At 36.0% G+C, this 23,115-nt stretch overlaps 1 protein-coding gene across 2 annotated transcripts in view; it reads left to right on the forward strand.

The window, feature by feature from the left end:
• The window catches only part of C8H12orf50 (chromosome 8 C12orf50 homolog), a 47,973-nt gene extending 25,267 nt beyond the window's left edge, over positions 1-22,706 (forward strand). The window contains exons 6-12 of one of the 2 annotated variants that reach the window (XM_037848039.1): positions 5,853-5,963; positions 12,355-12,462; positions 13,683-13,799; positions 15,208-15,312; positions 15,580-15,783; positions 19,226-19,318; positions 22,544-22,706. In XM_037848039.1, coding sequence (XP_037703967.1) covers positions 5,853-5,963; positions 12,355-12,462; positions 13,683-13,799; positions 15,208-15,312; positions 15,580-15,783; positions 19,226-19,318; positions 22,544-22,569 — 764 coding nt within the window. In that variant the 3' untranslated portion in view covers positions 22,570-22,706. The remainder of the gene's footprint in view (positions 1-5,852; positions 5,964-12,354; positions 12,463-13,682; positions 13,800-15,207; positions 15,313-15,579; positions 15,784-19,225; positions 19,319-22,543) is intronic. The other variant, XM_037848040.1, reaches the window with a different exon arrangement.
• Positions 22,707-23,115: the final 409 nt, after the last annotated feature.

The raw sequence follows: 23,115 nt of genomic DNA on the forward strand, positions 1-23,115 counted from the left end.
TTGAATCTGTAGATGAGTTTGGGTAGAATTGACATCTTAATGACATTTAGCCTTCCTATCCATGAACATGGAATATTTTTCCATCTTTTAAGGTCCCCTTCTATTTCTTTTACTAGAGTTATGTAGTTTTCTTTGTATAGGTCTTTTACATCTTTGGTTAAGTTTATTCCTAGGTACTTGATTTTTTTAGTTGCTAGTGAAAATGGTATCTTTTTCTTGAGTGTCTCTTCAGTTTGTTCATTTCTAGCATATAGAAACATTACTGACTTATGTGCATTAATCTTGTATCCCGCTACTTTGCTAAATCTATTTATTAGCTCTAGTAGGTGTATCGTTGATTTCTCAGGGTTTTCTAGATATAAGATCATATCATCTGCAAACAATGACAGTTTTACTTCTTCTTTTCCAATTTGGATGCCTTTTATTTCTTTGTCTTGCCGGATTGCCCTGGCTAGCACTTCCAGCACAATGTTGAATAACAGTGGTGACAGCGGGCATCCTTGTCTTGTTCCTGATCTTAGAGGGAAGGCTTTCAGTCTCTCACCATTGAGTACTATGCTGGCTGTGGGTTTTTCATATATGCTCTTTATCATGTTGAGGAAGTTTCCTTTAATTCCTACCTTTTGAAGTGTTTTTATCAAAAAGGGATGTTGGATTTTGTCAAATGCTTTTTCAGCATCTATTGAGATGATCACTTGATTTTTCCCTTTCGAGTTTTTAATGTGTTGTAATACATTGATTGTTTTTCTTATGTTGAACCATCCTTGCATGCCTGGAATGAACCCCACTTGGTCATGGTGTATGATTTTTTTAATGTGTCCTTGGATTCGATTTGCAAGTATTTTGTTGAGGATTTTTGCATCTATATTCATTAGGGAGATTGGCCGGTAGTTTTCCTTTTTTGTAGCATCTTTGCCTGGTTTTGGTATTAGATTGATGTTAGCTTCATAAAATGAGTTAGGTAGTGTTCCATTTTTTTCAATGTTTTGAAAGAGTTTGAGTAAGATTGGTGTCAGTTCTTTCTGGAAAGTTTGGTAGAATTCCCCTGTGAAGCCATCTGGCCCTGGGCATTTATTTGTGGGAAGATTTTTGATGACTGATTGGATCTCTTTGCTTGTGATGGGTTGGTTGAGGTCTTCTATTTCTTCTCTGGTCAGTCTAGGTTGTTCATATGTTTCCAGGAAATTGTCCATTTCTTCTACATTATCCAGTTTGTTGCCATACAGTTGTTCATAATATCCTCTTATAATTTTTTTAATTTCTTCAGGATCTGCAGTTATGTCACCTTTTTCATTCATTATTTTGTTTATATGGGTCTTCTCTCTTTTTGATTTTGTCAGTCTAGCTAGGGGCTTGTCAATCTTGTTGATCTTCTCAAAGAACCAACTTTTGGTGATATTTATCCTCTCTATTGTTTTTTTGTTCTCTATGTCATTTATTTCTGCTTTAATCCTTGTTATTTCTTTTCTTGTACTTGGTTTAGGGTTGGTTTGCTGTTCATTTTCTAGCTTCTTCAGTTGATCCATTAGTTCTTTGATTTTGGCTCTTTCTTCCTTTTTAATATATGCGTTTAGTGCTATAAATTTCCCCCTTAGCACTGCTTTTGCTGCATCCCATAGGTTTTGGTATGTTGTGTTCTCATTTTCATTCATCTCTATATATTTAGCAATTTCTCTTGCTATTTCTTCTTTAACCCACTGATTGTTTAGGAGTGTGTTGTTTAACCTCCAGGTATTTGTGAATTTTCTAAGTCTCTGATGGTTATTGACTTCTAATTGTATTCCATTGTGGTCAGAGAATGTGCTTTGAATAATTTCAATCTTTTTAAATTTATTGAGGCTTGTTTTATTTCCCAGCATATGATCTATTCTGGAGAAAGTTCCGTGAGCACTAGAAAAGTATGTGTATCCTGGTGATTTGGGATGTAATGTCCTGTATATGTCTGTTAAATCTAATTCATTTATCAGATTGTTTAGGTTTTCAGTTTCCTTATTGGTCTTCTGTCTGGTTGATCTATCTATAGGAGAGAGTGATGTGTTGAAGTCTCCCACAATTATTGTGGAAACATCAATTGCTTCCTTTAGTTTTGTCAGTGTTTCTCTCATGTATTTTGTGGCACCTTGATTGGGTGCATAGACATTTACGATTGTTATTTCTTCTTGCTGAATTGCCCCTTTTATTAGTATGTAGTGTCCTTCTTTGTCTCTCAAAACATCCCTGCATTTGAAGTCTATTTTATCTGAGATTAATATTGCTACACCTGCTTTCTTTTGGCTGTAGCTTGCATGAAATATTTTTTTCCATCCTTTCACTTTCAGTTTCTTTGTGTCCCTGTGTCTAAGATGAGTCTCTTGTATGCAACATATTGATGGTTCATTTTTTTTGATCCATTCTGCGAATCTATATCTTTTAATTGGGGAGTTTAATCCATTTACATTCAACATTAAAACCGTGAAGGCATTTCTTGAATCGGCCATCTTATCCTTTGGTTTATGTTTGCCATATTTTTCCCTCTCTCTATTAATATCCTTTATTGTACCCATACCGAATCTCTTTAGTACTGAACCTTTCTCCAAGTCTCTCTGTCCTGTCTTTGTTTCTCTGTCTGTAGGGCTCCCTTTAGTATCTCCAGTAGGGCAGGTCTCTTGTTAGCAAATTCTCTCAGCATTTCTTTGTCTGTGAAAAATTTAAGCTCTCCCTCGAATTTGAAGGAGAGCTTTGCTGGATAAAGTATTCTTGGCTGGAAATTCCTCTCACTCAGAATTTTAAATATATCATGCCACTGCCTTCTCGCCTCCATGGTGGCTGCTGAGTAGTCACTACTTAGTCTTATACTGTTTACTTTGTATGTGGTGAATTGCTTTTCTCTTGCTGCTTTCAGAACTTGCTCCTTCTCTTCTATGTTTGACAGTGTGATCAGTATATGTCTCGGAGTGGGTTTTTTTGGATTTATTCTATTTGGAGTTTGCTGAGCATTTATGATTTGTGTATTTATGTTGTTTAGAAGATTTGGGAAGTTTTCCCCAACAATTTCTTTGAATACTCTTCCTAGACCTTTACCCTTTTCTTCCCCTTCTGGGACACCAATGAGTCTTATATTCGGACGTTTCATATTATCTATCATATCCCTGAGGTCCATTTCGAGTTTTTCAATTTTTTTCCCCATTCTTTCTTTTATGCTTTCATTTTCCATTCTGTCATCTTCCAGGTCACTGATTTGTTGTTCAACTTCCTCTAGTCTTGTACTATGAGTGTCCAGAATCTTTTTAATTTGGTCAACAGTTTCTTTAATTTCCATAAGATCATCCATTTTTTTATTTAGTCTTGCAATGTCTTCTTTATGCTCTTCTAGGGTCTTCTTGATTTCCTTCATATCCCGTACTATGGTCTCATTGTTCATCTTTAGTTCTTTGAGTAGCTGCTCTAGGTGCTGTGTCTCTTCTGGTCTTTTGATTTGGGTGCTTGGGCTTGGGTTATCCATATCGTCTGGTTTTTTCATATGCTTTATAATTTTCTGTTGTTTTTGGCCTCGTGGCATTTGCTGAACTTGATAGGTTTCTTTTAGGGTTTGTAGACCTATTGAAGTCCTTATCTCTAATTTATCAGATCTACAGCTTCGTGGAGTACACTTTCTCTAACTAACCAGCAGGTGGCGTCCACGAGCCACCTGTTCTCCACACGCCAGTTCTCCCCTGCTTAGCCTTTTTGGTGAGTGGGGGAGTGAGTCTTGTGGGGCCCAATTGGTGTACCAAGCTTCTGTGTGTAGTTGGTGTTTCCTGCCCTGTATGTGGGGCGTGTTTCTGGGCAGTCGGGGAGGGGGGGTGGCCCTAACAATCAAATCTCCCTGATGATCCTACAGTTTTAAAGCTGCTGCAATAGTCTAATCCTTCAGTTCAGTCCTGCCACAGTTTGTCTCTGCCACTGACCCACAAGTCTTTGGTATTGGCGTATGGCTCCTGAGACTTGCAAGTGGGCCCCTCTTCCAGGCTGTGCACCCCGGGTCCTCTGTTGAGGGATGACTGTGCTATGTCACAGGTGAGTGCCGTCCCCCCAGGGCAGTTCTGGGCTGCTGGGCTGTGTAGGGAGGCTCCCAGTCTGCTCAAATGATGGCTGAATGGGGCTTTGTTAATTCACACTGCTCCACCTTCCCAGCTCTGGGACATTCAGCTGAGGTTGCAGGGAAGGCTAATGTCCACGCCCAGTTTTGTGGTGTGTGCCTGTTATTCGAAGCACTTACGTCACACTGGGTTGTCTGGGGCAGCTCTGGGCTATGGGGCTGGCGATGGGCAGGAGTGTTTCCTGTCCACCAGGATGGTGGCTGTGAGCGGACACCCCCCTTTTCTTGGGAAGTTGTGTTGTTTAGTGAATTTTCTCAGCCACTGGATTATTGCCTTTTGTCTCAGAGCTCTCTTAGTTCTGCTCTTGACTTGACGTGCCCAAATTGCAATTCTTTGAAGCTTTCTGTATTGGGCTTCTTAGAGTAATTGTTTTAGAAAAAGAAAAAAGGATTTAAAAAAAAAAAAAAAAAAAAAAAAAAAAACGGCCCTCCTCAGAGATCTAATGGGTTATTGAAATGCTAATAGACAAAGCAACCAGGGCCATTAAGGAAAGGTCCACAGGGCAGAGAGATCAGCTTTGCTTTGGGATTTGCATATGCGCCTCAAGGCCTGAGCTCCGCCCTTCCCCTTTCTGTGTTCACCAGAACTCCAAAAATCCTCTGCTTTTATTTTGGAGTTTTTCGTGTTGTTTTTTTTCTATGCCTGTCTCCTCTCTGCTGGGCTGGCTGCTCTCAGAGTCTCTGGTGTCTGGTCTCAGTCTATCTATGGTTGGAGTTTGAATCAGTAGAATGCGTTTCCGATAAGAGCAGCCACTGCAGTTCTCCCTTCTCCTTCCCGGAGCTGACAGCCCCTCCTCCCCCGGGACTGAGCCTGGCAGGGAGGGGCGCGGGTCCCCTGGCCGCAAAAACTTACAGATTTCGCTGATCTCAGCAGTTCCACGTTTTCATGAGTGTTGTATGAAGTATGCCCAAAGACAGATTGCTCTGTGGTGTCCAGTCCACGCAGTTCCTGGCTTTTTACCTACTTTCCTGGAGGAGTAACTAAAACTTACAGCTCACCAGTCTGCCATCTTGCCCCGCCTCCCTCCCCTCTCCTCCCCTTTTACTTTTATATAACCATAGTATAATTATCAAATTCAGGAAATTAACACTGATACATTACTATTATTATAGACTTTTTTTTCCTTCAAATTTCACCATTGGACCTTTAAGGTCCTTTATAGCAAAATGAGTTTTTATTTCTTTTTCTGGTTTGGTATTCAGTTGAGGCTCACACATTGGTTTAGGTTGTCACAAGTCTTTTATCTGCCTTTAACTTTATTTTAGAAGAAAATTATCCAGAAGTGCATACAGAAAAGAGAGAATAATTTAATTATCATAATAGCTATTGTATATAATTAGCATTTTGTAGTCAGTAGTAGACTCTTATACCTTTTACTCAATTTGATTATAGTGAATAGATAAAAACAAAAGAAAGATTACAAAAGTCATCATATGAAAAATACATCAAATACACTAAATATATCATGTACACTGAATAGGTTAGATTGCTTCAATTCTTTTAATTGCCATTTGAAAAATTATCCAAATAGGAAAAAAAACACACTTGCTTCTTTGCTGCCTTAATTATAAAATTTGCTTTAAATTCATGTATTTGCAAATGTATTGTTAATCAGATAACTATGCAAACAATACTTGCATTAACTTACACTCTTTTTACTTTGACCATGAATTCTACTATGAACTTATTTAAATATCTAATGACTTCTGGGGTGACTTTTATTTTCATTTCTAGGGGATGGTCTTACAGTTCCAACAAAATTTAGCCTATTTGAAAGGCAAGGTGAGATAAAAACATCACTGGATGGGAAACCAAGGACTGACATTGCTGCTTTTGAAAATGGAGGTGAGTTAATTTATTACTGGTGAATTCTGAATATATCATCATACAGATGATAATTGAGTCTGCATTTTCTCTTATAAGTTACTCTTTCTCTCTCAACCTCCCTTTCTCTCTTGCTTTTGCTCTATTTATGTTTAATGAAGGGGATGGGAAGGTGTCACAAAATGAGATCTTTTCTGAGGCCAGTATCTCCACCAAATGCCTTGTGGAAATTTGCATCCAATGTGCAAGACATTCCTTTCTTCCCTATTTTATGAGAAATCTTCTGATGTGTGTGTGTGTGTGTGTGTGTGGGCCCAGGCTAGAATGAACGCAGGTGTCAAGTATGTACAATCATGTACTGTTACAGGGATGTAAACATAGGAGGCGCTTACCTTGTCATATTTGAACATCTACCTAAAGCAGCTGTATTGCAGTCTTGTATCATTTTTGCCAAGGCATCACATCCTACATAGCTCAAATATTTTGGAGCTGCTTCATAACTGAAAATCTGTCTTTTGACTTTTTGAAGAAGAAGGGATGTGGCTTAACATTTTGAAAAAGGAGGATGTGGCTAGCAGGAAGAACATGTATGAGGAAGGGGACAGGAGGTTGCAAAAGGCTACCAATGTATGCTACTATGTCGGAGGCACATTGGTAATGCTTCCTGCAGTCCCTGTTTTAATCCATTTTCAGCCATTCTGTCTACCTTTTTTCCTGGTGCAAAAGTAATTTGTTTATTCGCCTTTCTCTTATATCATCTGCAGAAATTTTAAGCTAGCTGTCATTGGTTGCCTTGAAGCAATAAGCTTTAGCTATAAATAAACATTGATATTTTCTCCCAATGGAGTTTACACTCTCTATATACCCTGGCAGTGAATAAAACTGGGATCTACCCAGCCTAACCAGGTCTAAACATATGTTTTGATGAAATGTTATTAAATCACCTTGCCTTTTTGTTTAATAAGTTATCAGATAAACTGATAAACTGATGATTTCATCTCAGAAGTAAACCTTCCTTCATTTTGTGACATCAGTAATGTATTTCCTGTTATAGTGGGACTTAGAGTATAAGAGAATGTCATTTTTCTTTCATTAGTCTGTCTAATAATGTTATAATAATAAGCTGGTTGAGCAGCCATACCAAGAGAATGCTAAAATTTTCTGTCATCTGGGATATTGAATTTTCTGGCATTGTCAGGCTTGTTGATTCTCCAAACACTGTAATAATGTCTATGTCAGTAGAGAGGAGAAACTCCTTGACATATCAATATGAGAGCAACATAAACATATTAAGACTACTATATTGATAAGGCATCTTTGAAAGAAAGATGATCAAGAATTAAAATTATAATTAGTCAGTATTAAATTTGAAGTGCCAGATACATTATCTTTAGTCTTCAATGCTTTTATTGAGCTTTAATTTAACATAAAGTGAGCAAATCTAAAGTATATAGCTTGATGACATTTTACATGTAAGTGGAGCCATATTTCCATATTTATATCACTACAGAAGGCTTCTCCTCTATAAGTCAATGGTCCCTTTCCAATGGTAGCCATTACTGATCTCTGTTACCATGGATTAATTTTGCATTTCCTGACGTTTATATAAATGGAAATATCCGGTTGTATTCTTTTCTGTTTGGATTCTTTTATTCAACACATTTGGGTGACACTGTCTACGTTGTTTTTTGAGTGCAGCAGTAATTTGTTTACATTACTGTCTATATCTATCACTATCTCTATGTATCTAATCTTTCTCTCTAATCTATATCTATATCACAATGTATTTATCTATTGTACAGTTGATGGACATTATTTCCAGTTTGGGGATGTTATAAACATTATTGTACTTGTCTTTTAAAGGATATATGTACTCATTTTCTTTAGGGTAAGCTTATGTTTAGCTTCAGAAGATGTTGCCATCTATTGAGATGATCATGTGTTTTTTCCCTTTTATTCTGTTACAGTGGTAAATTACATTGATTAATTTTTTAATAGTAAACCAGTTTTCATTCCTAGAATAAATCCTACTGATCATTTTATACTATCCTTGTTATATACCACTTGGTTTGATAAATTTTCGTTTAGGTACTGCCTTAGATGCAGTATACAAGTTTTGATATATAGTATTTTTATTAATATGTAGATAAAAATATTTTTGAATTTACATATTAATTTCCTATTTGAGCCAGGATTACTTAGATGTGTGTGCCTAATTTCCCCAAATTGGGGAACTTTTCTAGTTTTGTTTGTTATTGATTTCTAATTTAATGATACTATGGTCAATGATCATACTCTGATTTCAGTTTTTTTCAAAATTTGTTAAGACATGCTTTCTTCATGACCTAGAACATGATCTATTTTGGTAAATGTTTCATGTGCACTTGAAAATAATGTGTTTTCTTCAAATTATACTGACTTTTAAAATAATCATTTACTGAGAAAAGTGTTTTAAAATTTTCAGTTGTGATTATGGATTGTGTATATTTTCATTGAATATCTTTTCCTATCCTTTTGTTTTTAACTTGTTTCCTTATATTTAAAGTATATGTCTTGTAATTAACAGGTAGTTTGGCCTTGTTTTTTTCAATCCAGTTTGACTGTTTCATCTTTTGATTAGAGTGATAGTCCATTTACATCTAATATAATTTTTGATATAATTGGCTGTAAGTCTTGCAATTTTTAACCATTTCTTCCATATGTTAATTGGTTCATTATTTTCCTTTCTTTCCATCCTTTGGATTAATCAAATATTTTTGAATTTAATTTTGTTCTCCTTTATTACCTTTTTTAGTTATAGTTTTATTATTTTCTTATCCCAGAGCTACACTGTCCAATATGATAGCCACTTAAATTTTAAATTATTTAAAACTAAATAAGATTAAGATTAAACTTAGTTCCTGAGTCACTCAATCAATTTTAAGTGTTGAATAACCATATGTGGGTAATGACTCATCATATTGGAAAGTACAGAATAGAACATTTTCAGCATCATAGAAAGTTCTGTTGAACAGGGCTGCCCAAGGGATTATATTTTGAAACCTTGACTCATTAGTTAATTAATTCTTTAATACTTTGTACTTCCAGATCAATGCACAAACCTAAAACAGTTTAACTCCGTATGTCCTCCTCACCGTTTGTGCTATGGCTGCCATATATTTTACTTCTACATTTTTCTTGAACCCCAAAAGAGAATATTATTGTTGTTTTAAACATCAGCATTAATTTTTATTTATTAACATATGTACCCCCTCTGGTGATTTTCTTTCCTCTCTAGTTCCATGCTTCCTTTAGTGTTTTTAGTTTTTTTGTTCTTTGTTTTTTGTTTTTTTCTTTTTTTTTTTTTTTTTTTTTTTTTGTAGTGCAGGTCTGCTGGCACCAAATTCTCTCACCTTTTTTGTGTGAAAATATTTTTTTGCTTCCTTTTTTGTTTGTTTTCTTTTATTGTAGGAACATATATAATTAAAAATTTCTCATTTTAATCTCTTTAAAGTTTACAATTCAGGGATTTGAGTTACAATCAAATTATAACTGAGAAGTTAGGTCTTGCTTCCTTTCTGAAATATATATTCCTAGGTGTAGAAATCTTAATTCGCATCAGTTGACATCATTTTGTTGCATTTTGTCTTCCTTTTTTTTTTCTCTCTCTGTTGAAAAGTCATTGGTGCTCTTGCTGTTCCCCTAAAAGTCGTGTCCTATTGTTCTGGATAATTTTAAGATTTTCTTGTTTGCTTTGGTTTTTAGCTGTGTGACAATGATGTGCCTGTTCTGGTTTGTTAATGCTGCTGTTATGCAAAATACCAGAAATGGATTGGCTTTTATAAAGGGGGTTTATTAGGCTACAGAGTTACAGTTCTAAGGCTATAAAACTGTTCAAACTAAGGCATCAACAAGAAGATACCGTCACTGAAGAATGGTAGATGGCATCGGAACACCTCTGTCACCTGGGAAGGCACATGGCTGGCATCTGCTGGTCCTTTGCTCCCGGGTTGCGTTTCAAAGTGGCTTTCTCCAAAATGTCTCTGGGCTTGTCTCTCTCTGCTTCTCCAGAGCAAACTCTGGGCTAGCATCTCAAAGCATCTACAACATCTGGGTCTCCTGGCTTAGCATATCCTGGGGCATTTTCATCTCTTTGCGCTCTGTATGAGCTCCCTTTAAAGGACTCCAGTAAATTAATCAAGACCTACCGTGAATGGGCGGGTTAAATCTCCATGGGAACATTCAATCAAGAGGTCATATCCTAATCAAAAAGATTAATCAATCTGTCCCCACAAGATTGCATTAAATAATGTGGCTTTTTCTGGGGGACATAATACATAGAAACCAACAAAGTGCCTAAGCATTTGAATTCTTATTTTATTTCTTTTACTTTTACTTTTTGTCTTCCCATGTTTGTGGTTTTGATGTGTTTTTAAATCAGATTTGCAAAATTCTTAGCCAGGATTCTTCAAATAGTCCTTTTGTCCAATTCTGTTTTTTTCTCCTAGGCTTCTTACTGTATGTATGCCATGTTCTATGTGTATTTTAAGCTCTTTTCTGTATTTTTCAACTTGTTTACTTTCTGGATAAATCTGGATATTTTCTGCCAACTTAACTATCCTGTTCACCAATCTACTTCCTCTCTGCTCTTAAATCTATCTACTAAATTCTTAAATTCTATTTGACTTTTTTATGGTTTTCAGGTATCTACTTAAATTCTCCATCTTGTTCTATTTTGTTGAATTTATTAGTCATATGGTTTTATTTTAAACCTCCTGTTTGATAAATCTTGGGTCCCTTTCATTTTCCTCTGTTTTTTATTCAGTTATTTTTGTTTTTTAGTGTGCTTCTACTTTTTTATTACATTATGGGTAAAAAATTTATAGAGTTTCTGGATATATGGTTTTCCTACAAGGTTTTCTTTTGGCAAGCAGCAAGAATACTAGTAGGCCACCATGATTCTGTCAAGGATTGGTTTTAGGCTTAATTACTGGGGCCAATGTATTTGAGTGTTTGTTTCTTTGAAGGTGTAGTCCTTATTCCTAGGATTTGGCTTTTACTCCTAAAACATTGCCTTTCTGAGTTATCAGCAAGAGTCTGAGGTGTTTGCCAAGGTCTCTTTCTACCCTGGTGGGGCTTGAATTCCAAATTATGCCTCCCAGGCACTATGCAGCTGCTAAAATCTCTGATGACTTCTTTAACCTCTTAGCTATGGAAATCTTTGGCCAGTTATTTAACTTCCCAGCTAAAGCAGATTTTCTTTGTACATGAGAAGTATAGGAGTCAGTCAACAACCTAAAGGCAATTTTATGCATATTTTAGAGTTCAGTTATCTGGAGTTTCTTTCTTTTTAGATTTTTACTTTTAAATTAAAGCCTCTTAAGCAGCACCAAACTTTGGACTCCTTTTTAAACCTGCACCATTTCCTTGCATAGTAAATTAGAAATGCTTTCAAGGAAAAAGCTGGGTGAGTATAGAACTTAATTCATTGGGGAAAAAGCCAGTGTGAAAATGGAATTTACTTTGTATGCCTCAGGGATTATTGCCCCATGATTGATTGGTTGTTTTCCAGTGCCCGCAATCAGTTTGTTTTGGGTATTTTGTAATTGTTTTTGGCAGGAAAGTTATTCTGATACTAGCTAGTCATGGCAGAAATCAGAAAGTCCAGGCTTGTTGAATATTTTTATCATTGACTTTGTGTAAGCTCCTTGAGGCCAGGAATTGCATATAATTAATTACTGTAGATAAATCTCTGTAGTTGAATGTTTGACACATGGTAGGCACTCAGTAAGTATTTGTAGAATAAATGGTTGTATGTTTAAACATATTGAATGAATGAATGAGTCAATGGAGACAAGTTTATACATTTTGCATTTAAGATTAAGACATTACTGGTAAAATTTTTTCAAGTTGGGAAAGGCCTGACAAGATATGGTCTATGAGGAAAAAAGATTTTTGTGTGCCATAAGGTTTCAAAATGATCCAGTAATGTGATTCAGCTGCCAAATAGCTAAGGTAAACGCACATTGAATTATTAGGAGCAGTATAGGAAGATAATTAAATGTGATAATTCATTTACAGTGCTCCATGGAGTGTCTTGGCATATAGAAAATGCTCCATGAATGTCAGCTATTAATGATACTAGTTTCAGTGATTTCTCCACAGGTTATGTCACAATTTGGTGTCATTTTTAACAAAGATTATTTGAAACAAATATTTTATGTTAAGAAAAGGGTAACTTGTTTGATGAAAGATCTGGAAATTTGTATGTAAGTAATATTTAAAGCAAATGGGGACAAATGGGGACAGTGGCACCAGGAAGTGTTTAAACAAAAGTGGACAGAAGGGATAGTGTAGAAGGTACTCTTGCATTGAAAGACAGTTTTATACAACACTCTGCCATCATTCCACTGACTTTAAGGTTCTGTCATAGGGGGTGACTGTTATGTTCCGCAGAGGATCATATTTCTTGGAGTAGATGAAAGTGAAGCTTTAACTGAAGAGAAAGAAAGCACCATGTCAAAATGTTTAAACACTAAAGGTAATCAATCATTCTATAATTTTGATCTATTTGTAATTTGTATAGATAAATTAATAATAAAGCTTGGGTGTTGTAGCAACCAATGAAAGGGTCAAGGTAATAAATCAAAATATGGGCTGAGTACAGGAATTAGGAACCCTCAGGTTCTAGTTCTGGCTTTGCCCCCTAATTGTCTGACCCACGGGACTTGATCTTTCTTAGCCTTAGTTTCCTTATTGGAAAAATTAGACTGTTGGTCTACAAAATTTCTAGGAATTGTTTGAGCTCTAAAGTTATGGGTCTCTTAAATGATAATACCAACTCCTTTCCAATTTCTTTTCCAAATTAAAATACTGAGTATGATTGAAATTTCTTAGAAAGCTTTGTTTGCTAAGAGTATTAATCTTTGGTTCATGTCTTTCCTGTTTGATAATTATTGCTAACTATAGTTTTTGAATAATCAAGCGGTATGAAAAAAATATATTCTCTAGGGTTCTATACTGTCTTCACCATGTTCAGAGGCCCCATGGGTTGGTACCTCTCTGTTGGGCATCTCCGTCAGCCACAGACTAAAGTACAACTGTCCCGTAATTGGAGACCTTCACATACTCTTCTTCCAAACATTAACTAATTTTATCTACATTTTTCCCAAACCATTTGATATTCTCAAACATAGGAAAAGTCACTTGTGATCAAATTAAAGTATTCTTATGGAAAATTATATGTAAATCTCTCTCACTGAGGTGGAAAAGTTTTGCCCAAACCATCAAAGAAACTCTAAAGTGACACTGTTCAATATAGTAGCCACTAGCCACATTTAAATTTAAGTTACTTAAATAAAATTTAAATTCAGTTATTCAGTTGTACTAGCCACATCCCAAGTACTCAGAAGCCACATGTGGCTGGTGGTTGTCGCATTGGACAGTACAAGTTTAGAACATTTCATTGCAGAAAGCTTTATGGGACAGCCCTGCTCCCAGGCATAGAACAAGTGGAAGAACAATTTAATTTGGCACATTTGATGTGAAATTGATAACTGTTTAATTCTCTTGTATGGAGATATTAAAATATTGCTGCAATTATGTCACTTACACAGTGAAGACAATGTAGTTCTGGATTTTTAATGTTTTGTTAGTGACAATATTTCTAGAGATCAATACGTAATGTTTGAAAAGTGAATACCAACTGAAACACTTCTTTTACTAATACTGACATTTTATTTTCTTAATTTGCTTCAAAAGATAACAAGGACAGTCCTCATCCAAAGCGTTCCCTAACTACCCGACTAGTACCTACAACGCATGTATTAAATGCTACTGAGAATATCAGTATGAAGTGCACAGAGGACCCCTCTTCAAGTGAGACATTAGCTCTATCACTTTTTGGCCTTAGATACATTTTTCTTATCATGGATTTGTTCTGCTTATATGAAATGGATTTTTTTAAAATGAGAGAAAATGATGGTTTGAAAATTATTCAGGGCTAAGAATTAAAGACAGTGTTCCTCTACTAACTATGAAATGAATTGTGATGTAGGTCCTAGTAAATTACATGCTCTCCCCCTTGTTTAATTTAGGTATGAAAATTAATCATCTTCTACCTCTGGGAAGATTCATTAGTATAGCACTTTAAATTTCATCTACAGTGGAATACATTGGCAGCTTCTTATTCTGTTTTGGACTATCCATCTTGATTTGGCTTCTCCTTCCCATTCAGTGTGCTGAACTACTTCCCTTGATACAATTAAGACTCATGAATCTTCCTTCCTTTCTGTTTCCTCCCCTCTTTCCCTCTTTCCCTTATTTCATTTATTAAATCCCTATAATATACTTGGATCCCTGCTAAGAACTGAAAGGGGAACTACATTGGCTTACCCCCTGGTTTCTAAGCCAGGACTGGGAGCTAGAAAGGGGGGGTGGGATGAGATGATTGAAAAGGAGAAAGTGAATTAGCTCATTGAGGGCTTAAAATATAAGCTGGAATGGAGAGTTAGGGCAAAGACACAACTGATCCACTATAAGGAGCAGATGTAATCTACAAAGTGCACTTGCTGTTTATTTTCTCTGTGTAGTGATCACTGTGAATGTTTGGGAGCCCTGCAGAAAGAAATAACAGAATGCCTTTCTTGACAAAATGGCTTAAAGATTCTCTGGACAATTGTACTTTATAAATTCCTGGAGAATTGAAGATGCATAAAAAATTTTTGGTGTATTAATAAAATATGCAAGTAAAAAGTGAATAATTTAGTGATCTTAACATTTATAAATTCTGTTCAGTTTTGTTTGCCCAAATTTTATCAGTACCCCCCAACCTCTTGAACTCTTGAAAGAATAAGGTGAAATTCACTAAAAGTATTTTAAATTAATCCAACTTCTTAAGATGTAATTTTGGCTAAAAATATACAAAGAGATTTATGTTCAAAATAATTCTAAAACTACTTAATAACAACATTATAATGAGATTTATAATTATATTTGGAATGTAATTTTATGTTCTTTTAGAAGAATACACACATTTCTTTGGAAAGGCATTTTTATCTGAATAATGCTATTATTGAACATTTTCTCATCAATCTATTTCCAAGGTAGATTTTTTTTGGCATTTAAGAATAAATCACCCTTTGTTCTAGAAAGCAAAACATTAGGTGGTGCATGTATTTTTTTCTCTTATTTGACATGTGAATGCACAGATATGTAATTATCACCTACAGTAATTTTCAGATGAAAGCATCTCTTAAAATCTGTAAAAATTTGTATCTTCTTTAAGTGAATGATGTCCAGCCAGTGAGGAAGCCTCATTTTAAAGGTGTGAAAAAAAGAAAATGGATTTATGATGAACCAAAGAACTTTCCTGGCCCAGGAATGCGTAGAGGTAAATTTTCAATACGTTTGATATTTCTGTTGATTTGACAAGAGAGTAAGTAACAAATAATATTTTCTATCTGATAAACAAACTGCTGCCATGCAAACATTAATGTTATTTTAGATGTCAACCCAACTTCTATAAACTTATTTTTTTTAGCTTGCATTGTCTTCCATCATGCTGTCAAATGCTTGAAGTGCAATATGTTGTCTAAAGGTGTGAAACCAACGTGTTTTATCCTTTACTCTCCCCCCCCCCACCAACTTTCTTTTTCAGCCATACAGGCCCCAAATCCCAAAAATAAAATGACTTACCATCGAAATAATAAACACAGAAATGCTGAGAATGCATCCTATATCCATGTTCAGAGAGATGCTGTCAGAACTGTCTCATTGAATGCACCTCCCCGCAGCAGGGCCACAAATGGGTCCTACAATAAAGCTGATGTTAACAAGGAACCCAAACTCAATCTCTGTCCAGGTAAGGCTTTTTACTGATGTGCTTTGCTCTTGACTGTGATTTGCATTCCCCTGGAATTTCCTAATGGTCTGATTGATCTTCATGGCTGCCCCCCTCCCCTCTTCTTTTTCTAGGCCATCACTACCATAATATCCTAGAAAACTAGGGAGAGGATTTCTTGAATGTGTAGGAGTGTACATGATTTAAAGGATATGAGGACAGGTCGTGTTGGGAGCAGCTGAGTTGGCCTTGTGCCTCCCTAAGTGTTTTGTCTCAAAGCATTGCAGTTTGTTCCCTCTGGATAGCTTTATTTTACTCTTGGGGATTGTTTTTAAATGATTGACATTTTCTTGTTGCACTAACTGCATTGTTCAATTGTCACTTTCAGGCTAGTGCCTTGGCTTTTCTTTAGGCCTTCATGATTACTTTCTGAAAGGGTTAGTATTGGGGTTAACTGCAATCTTTCTGACAACCTCTCATCTTTCCCACCATTCACAACTTGCTTGTAAATCATTTCATCATGTAATAGGCAAAGTCATAGTATGTGTCAGGAAGTATAAGGTCATGGGGCAGAAAGGAACCAAAGCTCTTTTTCTTCCTTTCTTAGATGAATTTTGCTCTTTTGAAGTTTGGCTTCAGTTTTCTGAACTTAACAAAATGCCACTCAATTCTCTATAATTTCATGTTTATATTTTCCTATTGTTCACAGCCTGGTTTATGGATTTCTGAATGTTGTATACTTTTTAAAAAACATAAATTAAAACTATATCTGTCTTAGGTCCTTTCTTATACAGTTTAAATAGTTAGATTTATATGAATTTTTTTTCTATTTGTTTAGAATACAATGACATGTAGATTTTATATACCCACATGCATACATACATACACACACACACATATATATAATTTGCTGTTCTCGCTCTATATGTGTATGTATATGTTCATCACATTTATCTAAGAACATAAATCATTTTCCTATAAACAACTTTGTGTCTGCTGCATCATGTGCAGCAATTCTCAATAAGTGATCATCGAAACAATACGGTTCTATTTGACCAGAGTCTATGGTTCTTTTTCATTTCACTCAAGTAGTGTGGCAATAATTTATATAAAAGTTTGGCATATGGTATTTGTTTAGATGTAGTGTGGTCTCCATTAATAAAAATAAGATTATATTTTTCTGAGTCCCTCAAAAAGCCTTTAACTCTTAAGTATTACTAACTTTCTGTGCATTTCCCATATTTTTCTTTTAAAACATATTTTTAAAAATATGTATTTATAATGATTGCATGCTGTAAGAAATTTGAACAGTATTTAAGGGGGTGCACTGTGAAAAGTAATTCTCCCTCCTCTAACAAGCCCTCATCTCCTAACCCCATTCCACTGAGGTACTTCCCTTACCATTTTATGTGCATCCTATACATATAGTTTGTGAATATGTGAGCGTGTGTGTGTGTGTGTGTGTGTGTATCCCTCTTTATTTCCTTTTTCATCTCATTAAAAGGGAGCCCGTACCTTGACTTTCACTTAATAATAGAACTTGGTGATGGTTTCATATCAGCAGACGTATTGTTTTAATGACTTTTAGTATTGCATTGCATGGAGGTACCATAGTTTACGAACCAGGTTGTTTCTAGTTCAGTTTTGTTTTTTGTTTTTATTGTTTTGTTTTGTGACTATAAACTAACTTCAGTGAATATCTTTGTATCTTCTGCTGTATTTTAATTTTGTCTTTACGATAAATTCTTAGAAGTGAGCAGCTCAGTGGCTATTTCTTGAAGAGTAGTTTGGGGACAGGGCAGTTCGCATGCAGGTAGACAAGTAGACTGTCGTCCTCTAGATATTTGGAAGGTAAAATCCAGAAGATATGGTGAAGAATTAGAGAGAAGGGAGGATATCAAGGAAAATTTCCAGGTTCTGGATATACAACTGAAGAGTGGTGGTGCCATTCATTGTGATGAGGAAAACTGAAAAAGAGCTAGGTTTTGAGAAGGAAGGTGATGGTTTCCTTGGATACGTTGAATTGGCGGTACTATGAAAACATACAGTAGAGGTAAGATAGGAAATTGGATGAATAGGTTAGGAGCTCAGATCAGAAATCTGGCTGGAGTTATACAGACATACATAGGCATTGTGTAGACAACATTGCCTAGAAGGAAAAGGAGTGAGTGGTGAGAACACCAGGCCCAAGGTGAGCCTTGAGAATGCCAACATCTAAGGGCCAGATAGAGGAGGATGAACCTTCATATAAGACATAGGGGGAGCAGTCAGAAAGGTAGGAAGAAAATAAACCAGGAGAATTTATAGATAAATTTCAAGTACAGAGGATCTTCCAAGAAAGAGGAAATTATTTAGCACTATTTAATACCTCTATGAGAACCACAAGTAAGAAAGCTTAGAATTGTTTATGCTGATTATTTTCCTTATAAAAATTTTGTTTAGTATAATTTATCAGATTCTTTTCATGGCTTATAGTTATACATCTTCCTTTGAAAGATGTTATCCACTGCAAGATTATTTAAAAAACTCGAAGTCCAAGATGGTTTCTTCGAGTGCTTCTTAGTGCTTTATGCGTCCTTCCCATTTCATCACACAATATGTGAAAAAGACATGTAACGGCCTTTAACAATTTCTGCTGCTTCAGTAAGAACATTAAGTAAATAAGTTTATTCTTAGGTTAAACTATCTTTTTATTTGATTTATTATTATGATTTTACTGTGAGTAGATGGCTATGAAGAACACAATGACGAGTAGAGCAGTTTGGCACCAATATCTGGATTTGTACTAAAGTGTTAGCAATTTTACAAACTATTGCTTTTGCAACAGTAGTACAAATGTCAACAAAGTGAAAGCAGCATCATAAACCCAGTATTATTATGGACTATACTTTGAGAACTGCAGCTGCATAGCAATCCCTTAAAGCACAAATATAATTTGTTAGACCACAGTTCAAATGTAGAGATGTCAGAGGAAAGTAGGCATTTAAGGACCAAGTTAGTATATAAATGCTTTGGTTTCCTGGGGCAGTGAGCTCACTAGGGCTGAGCAATCACTGTGATCATGGGAGTCACTTCATGGAAAGAATAGCGAATTAGGCTGTTCCTCATAGATTATTCTGGTGTGTATGTGTGTATTTTAAGCACTGCAGACATTATCAGAATTGTATGCAAAATCATGGTAAAGCAAGGCAATGAAATATTTTGACCATGTCCAGATATCATAATCTCCTTTAGCTCAGCCTCATAGGGAATTGGACAGCCAATTAAGAGATCTGTAGCCATGTTCACAGATAACTTAAATGGTCTTAATGAACTTACCTGTATACCTGATACCTTAGCTTTGAAATGGTAAAATGAATTACTTAGACAATAGCTTGATCCATGGGGATGTTTTATACCTTTGAAGTACTACCGGAATATGATTTTAAACTTATATTTAATTTCAATCTCCTTTTATTCTCAGACAAATATATGTCATCATCCTATAATGGTTCAGCCTGGCAAAAAAGGATTCCCTTTACGAAAACATATTCAAAAACTGAAAAGATATATACAGGTAAATATTTACTAGTCATTTTAATGTGTTTTGAAATTCTGAAAATTAGTTTATTAAGTTCAAGGAACATATTTTAGAAGACAAAAATGAATAAAATTCTCAAGATATATCTGTACAGTTAATTACTTGGAGTTTAGTAGAATCCTTGTCTAGAAGCAACTTAATTTGATTTTTGTTTTATTGTGTTCCCCTTTGCCTATTTTTATGAATGATCAGAAAAACTTTTGTAACAATTTTCTCCTCACAAGCTTTGCATGACAGCAATTATGTAATATGTTTACAGGCATTCTTTGCTGAACTACAAGCATGTGTTTAAAATGATATTTTCACACAAGATATTAAAGCCCTACTGTATCCCCTTAGATAAATACTGGCTGGTACATGCAGTGTACCCCAAACAAAGTTTCTAGGACAGGAGTTTCTGAGTAACTGTGGTCCCCCTTTCTTGTGCCCTGTGCTCTGGGAGGTCGTGGGGATCCTGGGAACCTCCCCAGGGTAGGGATTTGTAGTATACCCAACCTCACATTGCTCTTTTGCTACAAGGTTTGTTGTCTTTTCCCAGCCTGTCTTGGGCTGGTTCATTAGGTTTGGGGAGAAAGCCACACAGGATAAATGTTTACAAATACTTCTAAGACAACTGAGCCTTTCAGAAAAAGCTGCAGGTAGGGAGGCCCTACATAAATCATTAGCTTAGAATTTTTGGAATGATAACAAAATCTATAAGCTCTTAATGTAAGAGCTTCCAGAATGAACCAGAAAGGTCCAGACTAGAAACCTATCCCTTTCCAAAAATGAACAAACACACACACACACAAAAACCACTGGTCTTGTTCTAAAGCAGTGTTTTTGTAAATATTTTTTATTTGACTGCAACTGCAACTACACAGCCCTGTATACATTTATATACTGAGTCAACTGGGCTTTTTTTCCCCCATCTTCCCAAATCATATTCTATTACCATAGAATGTTACAATGCTATTTAATTGACTGTTTTTCTCTTAATATTGTGTGCATTTGCACAAGTGAGTGGTCTTTATTTGGGAGGAGATTAGGTGAAGAGTGGACAAAAGTCCTGGAGTGAAACTAGAAATTGTTGAGCCAGTTTTTTTCTCCTGTGATTTCCTTGTGGGTGGGATGTTATTTGTAGCATTAAAAGATATGCTCCTCATCCTGTCCCAGTGAGTTTAAGTTCAAGGAACATATTTTCAAAGACATTAAAATGAATAAATAAAATATTCAAGATATATATGTACACTGCCCACCAGATAGGTTAAACATGAATCACAGAAGGATTTGGAGGAAGGAGGGACCACTTTAGAATATAAAATGCACACTATTCTTGTATAGTATAGGAAAGTTTGACAGGTTATGTGAGCTGGCATAACTGCTTTTTTCTTCTAATCTGGGATTTGAGGAGGAGGGTGTGGAGAAACAGTGATCTTCATTGTGAAGCCATGTATCCAGCTCTACTCCCCTTTTATTCCTCTTCTCCCTCTACCCACAGCCATGCCATGCCTGGGGAGCCCAATGGTAGAATACCCCTCGAAGTTTGGAAGAATCTGAGCATATAGAGGGGCACCATTGCACTTCCCAGATGCAGTAACTTTGGAGAGAATTTTCCAATACCATTTGGCGGCAGGGTTGGGGGATGGCAAGACATGTCCAGACATGAGAGGACTGGAGACAGCCATCTGAAATTTCGAAGCCCCAAGGTTGCATGGAAGGGAATCAGGCATTCCTATGAGCCTCAAGTGGAGTCCCTGGGAGAGAGGACCAGTGGGTCTATGCAAGATCTCCTGGCTGAGAATGAAGGGATAATCATCAGAAAGATGCCTTTGCAGTTGAACCCTATTGGAGGAGGACTTGGCTGCAATATCAACAGATTGCCTCAGCCCGAGAGCTAAGGAAGAAATCAAACCAGCATCCACTGACCAAAAGCTTGTAACTAGAAGTATGGTCAGGGGATCAACAGTAATGAGATCACCTCGGAGCTTGTTAGAAATGTGGCATCTCTATCTCAGACCTGCTGAATCAGAATCTGCATTCTAACAACATCCTCAGGTGATTAGGATGCACATTAAAGTTTGAGAAACCTTAGAGTAGGTTAACTGGGCTACCATTCAAGGGTAATAAGAGTCCATCACACAATCCAAACATAAGATTCTTGACATTGTATTCTTTTCCCAGCATCCCCACAGCAGCAATCATTTTCCCCTGGCCCAACCCCAAAACTTGAGCTTGAGGGTAGGGAGGTGGGGAAAGGAGAAAACCCTGAGAAGGAATTTTAAATCTGAATGTGACAGAAATATAAATGTGAATTGACTAAGAAGTCACTGATTTGGACTGAGTTTATATGCAAAGAAGTAGATTAAGTTTTCAACATCAGGCAGCATGGGGACTTAGAGTCAAGAGATTAAACAGAGCTATAACAAAATAAAGTTAGCTTCTTATTTGCCTGTGCTTTTGCCTGGGAAATTCATGACCCCTAAACTCTTATCCTTTTTAATTGTTGTCAAGCACGAGAATAGGAAAAGAAAGAGTAGCTTGTGTATCTTCCCCTGCACATTCCTGCCAGGGCACAGTGGTGATTTCAGCATTCCCCAGTGGATAGATGGACTGCTGGAGGGAAGGAGACAGAAAACATGAGCTGCCACTAAGTCTGTTCCGCTAAGGCTCTGGGAACCAAGGCTACAGAAGTGTAAATGGGTGAGAGGAGCCTTTTGGGAAACATTGTTGAATGTTATGAGGATGATGCAGTAGGAATGGAAAATATGAATGTCTGTGGAATTGAGGGCAGGAGCCAAAGGGGACTAGAGATGCTATTCTCGTTGGACTTCCCTTGAGGCCGCATGTCCTTTCTGAAAGAGGGATGTAGCTGGCAGGAATGGAGATGCCTGTCTCCCTAGGATGGAATGTTTGTTACTTATATATAGTACTCTTTTCATTCCTTCCTACTCCTTCACCCAAATTCAAAGCAGGATAAGTATCTGAAAGAAGTGGAATTACTTTGAGTGGCATTTCTGAAAATTTATGAATTTAAAAAAATAAGCTTAGTTTCTGTTTTGCCTTTAGATTTCGTATAAGTAATTATAATTTATTATTAAAGTATTATTAAATAACATAATTTATTATGAGTAATTAGCAAAAGGAATATGAAATGGTGCTCTGAAGAATGCTGAAAAAGAAAATGATTGGAAATAAATATTTTGTGTCTTTTATTGATAGAGCCACGAAGAAATGGGAGCAAGTAAACCTGGAGGTTGAGAGAAGAGAAAAATGAGAAAAGAGAAAAGTGCCAGACATCATCTGATTTATAATCAAAAATGAAAATTCAAAGAATGAGATATTCAAGTACTCCATACTATATACTGGATAGCCAAAGATGATAAAATGCAAATTCTGAAAATAAGATGCAGGAAGTACATTGTGCTCTTTCCAAACTGATAAAAATGCAAATTACAAACAGCTGCCTGTGTATTTATGTAGGTCTGGAATTCATTCTATGCATTGTCACAAACGTTTAATAAAATTTAAAAGTTTGACAAAGTCATTCTTTAATTGTAAACCAAGTTATATTGCACAGATTAAAGAGTCAATTTTTGCCTTTGATGTCTATTATGGAATATTCTTTATGGAAAAAACTTCACCTTTTCTTTATCTAGGTTTTAAATTGGCCCCTCAGTGGTGATAACAGATAAAGTGTAAAAAAATTCATTGAAGTCTCAGGGTTACAGTTTGGTGATGAGTCCATTAAAAAGTCCAATAAAAGTGAAAACTTTGGTGTGTTCTAGAAAGAG

This window comes from Choloepus didactylus, chromosome 8 (assembly GCF_015220235.1).
Source record: "Choloepus didactylus isolate mChoDid1 chromosome 8, mChoDid1.pri, whole genome shotgun sequence".
NCBI classification, from domain to species: Eukaryota; Metazoa; Chordata; class Mammalia; order Pilosa; family Megalonychidae; genus Choloepus; species Choloepus didactylus.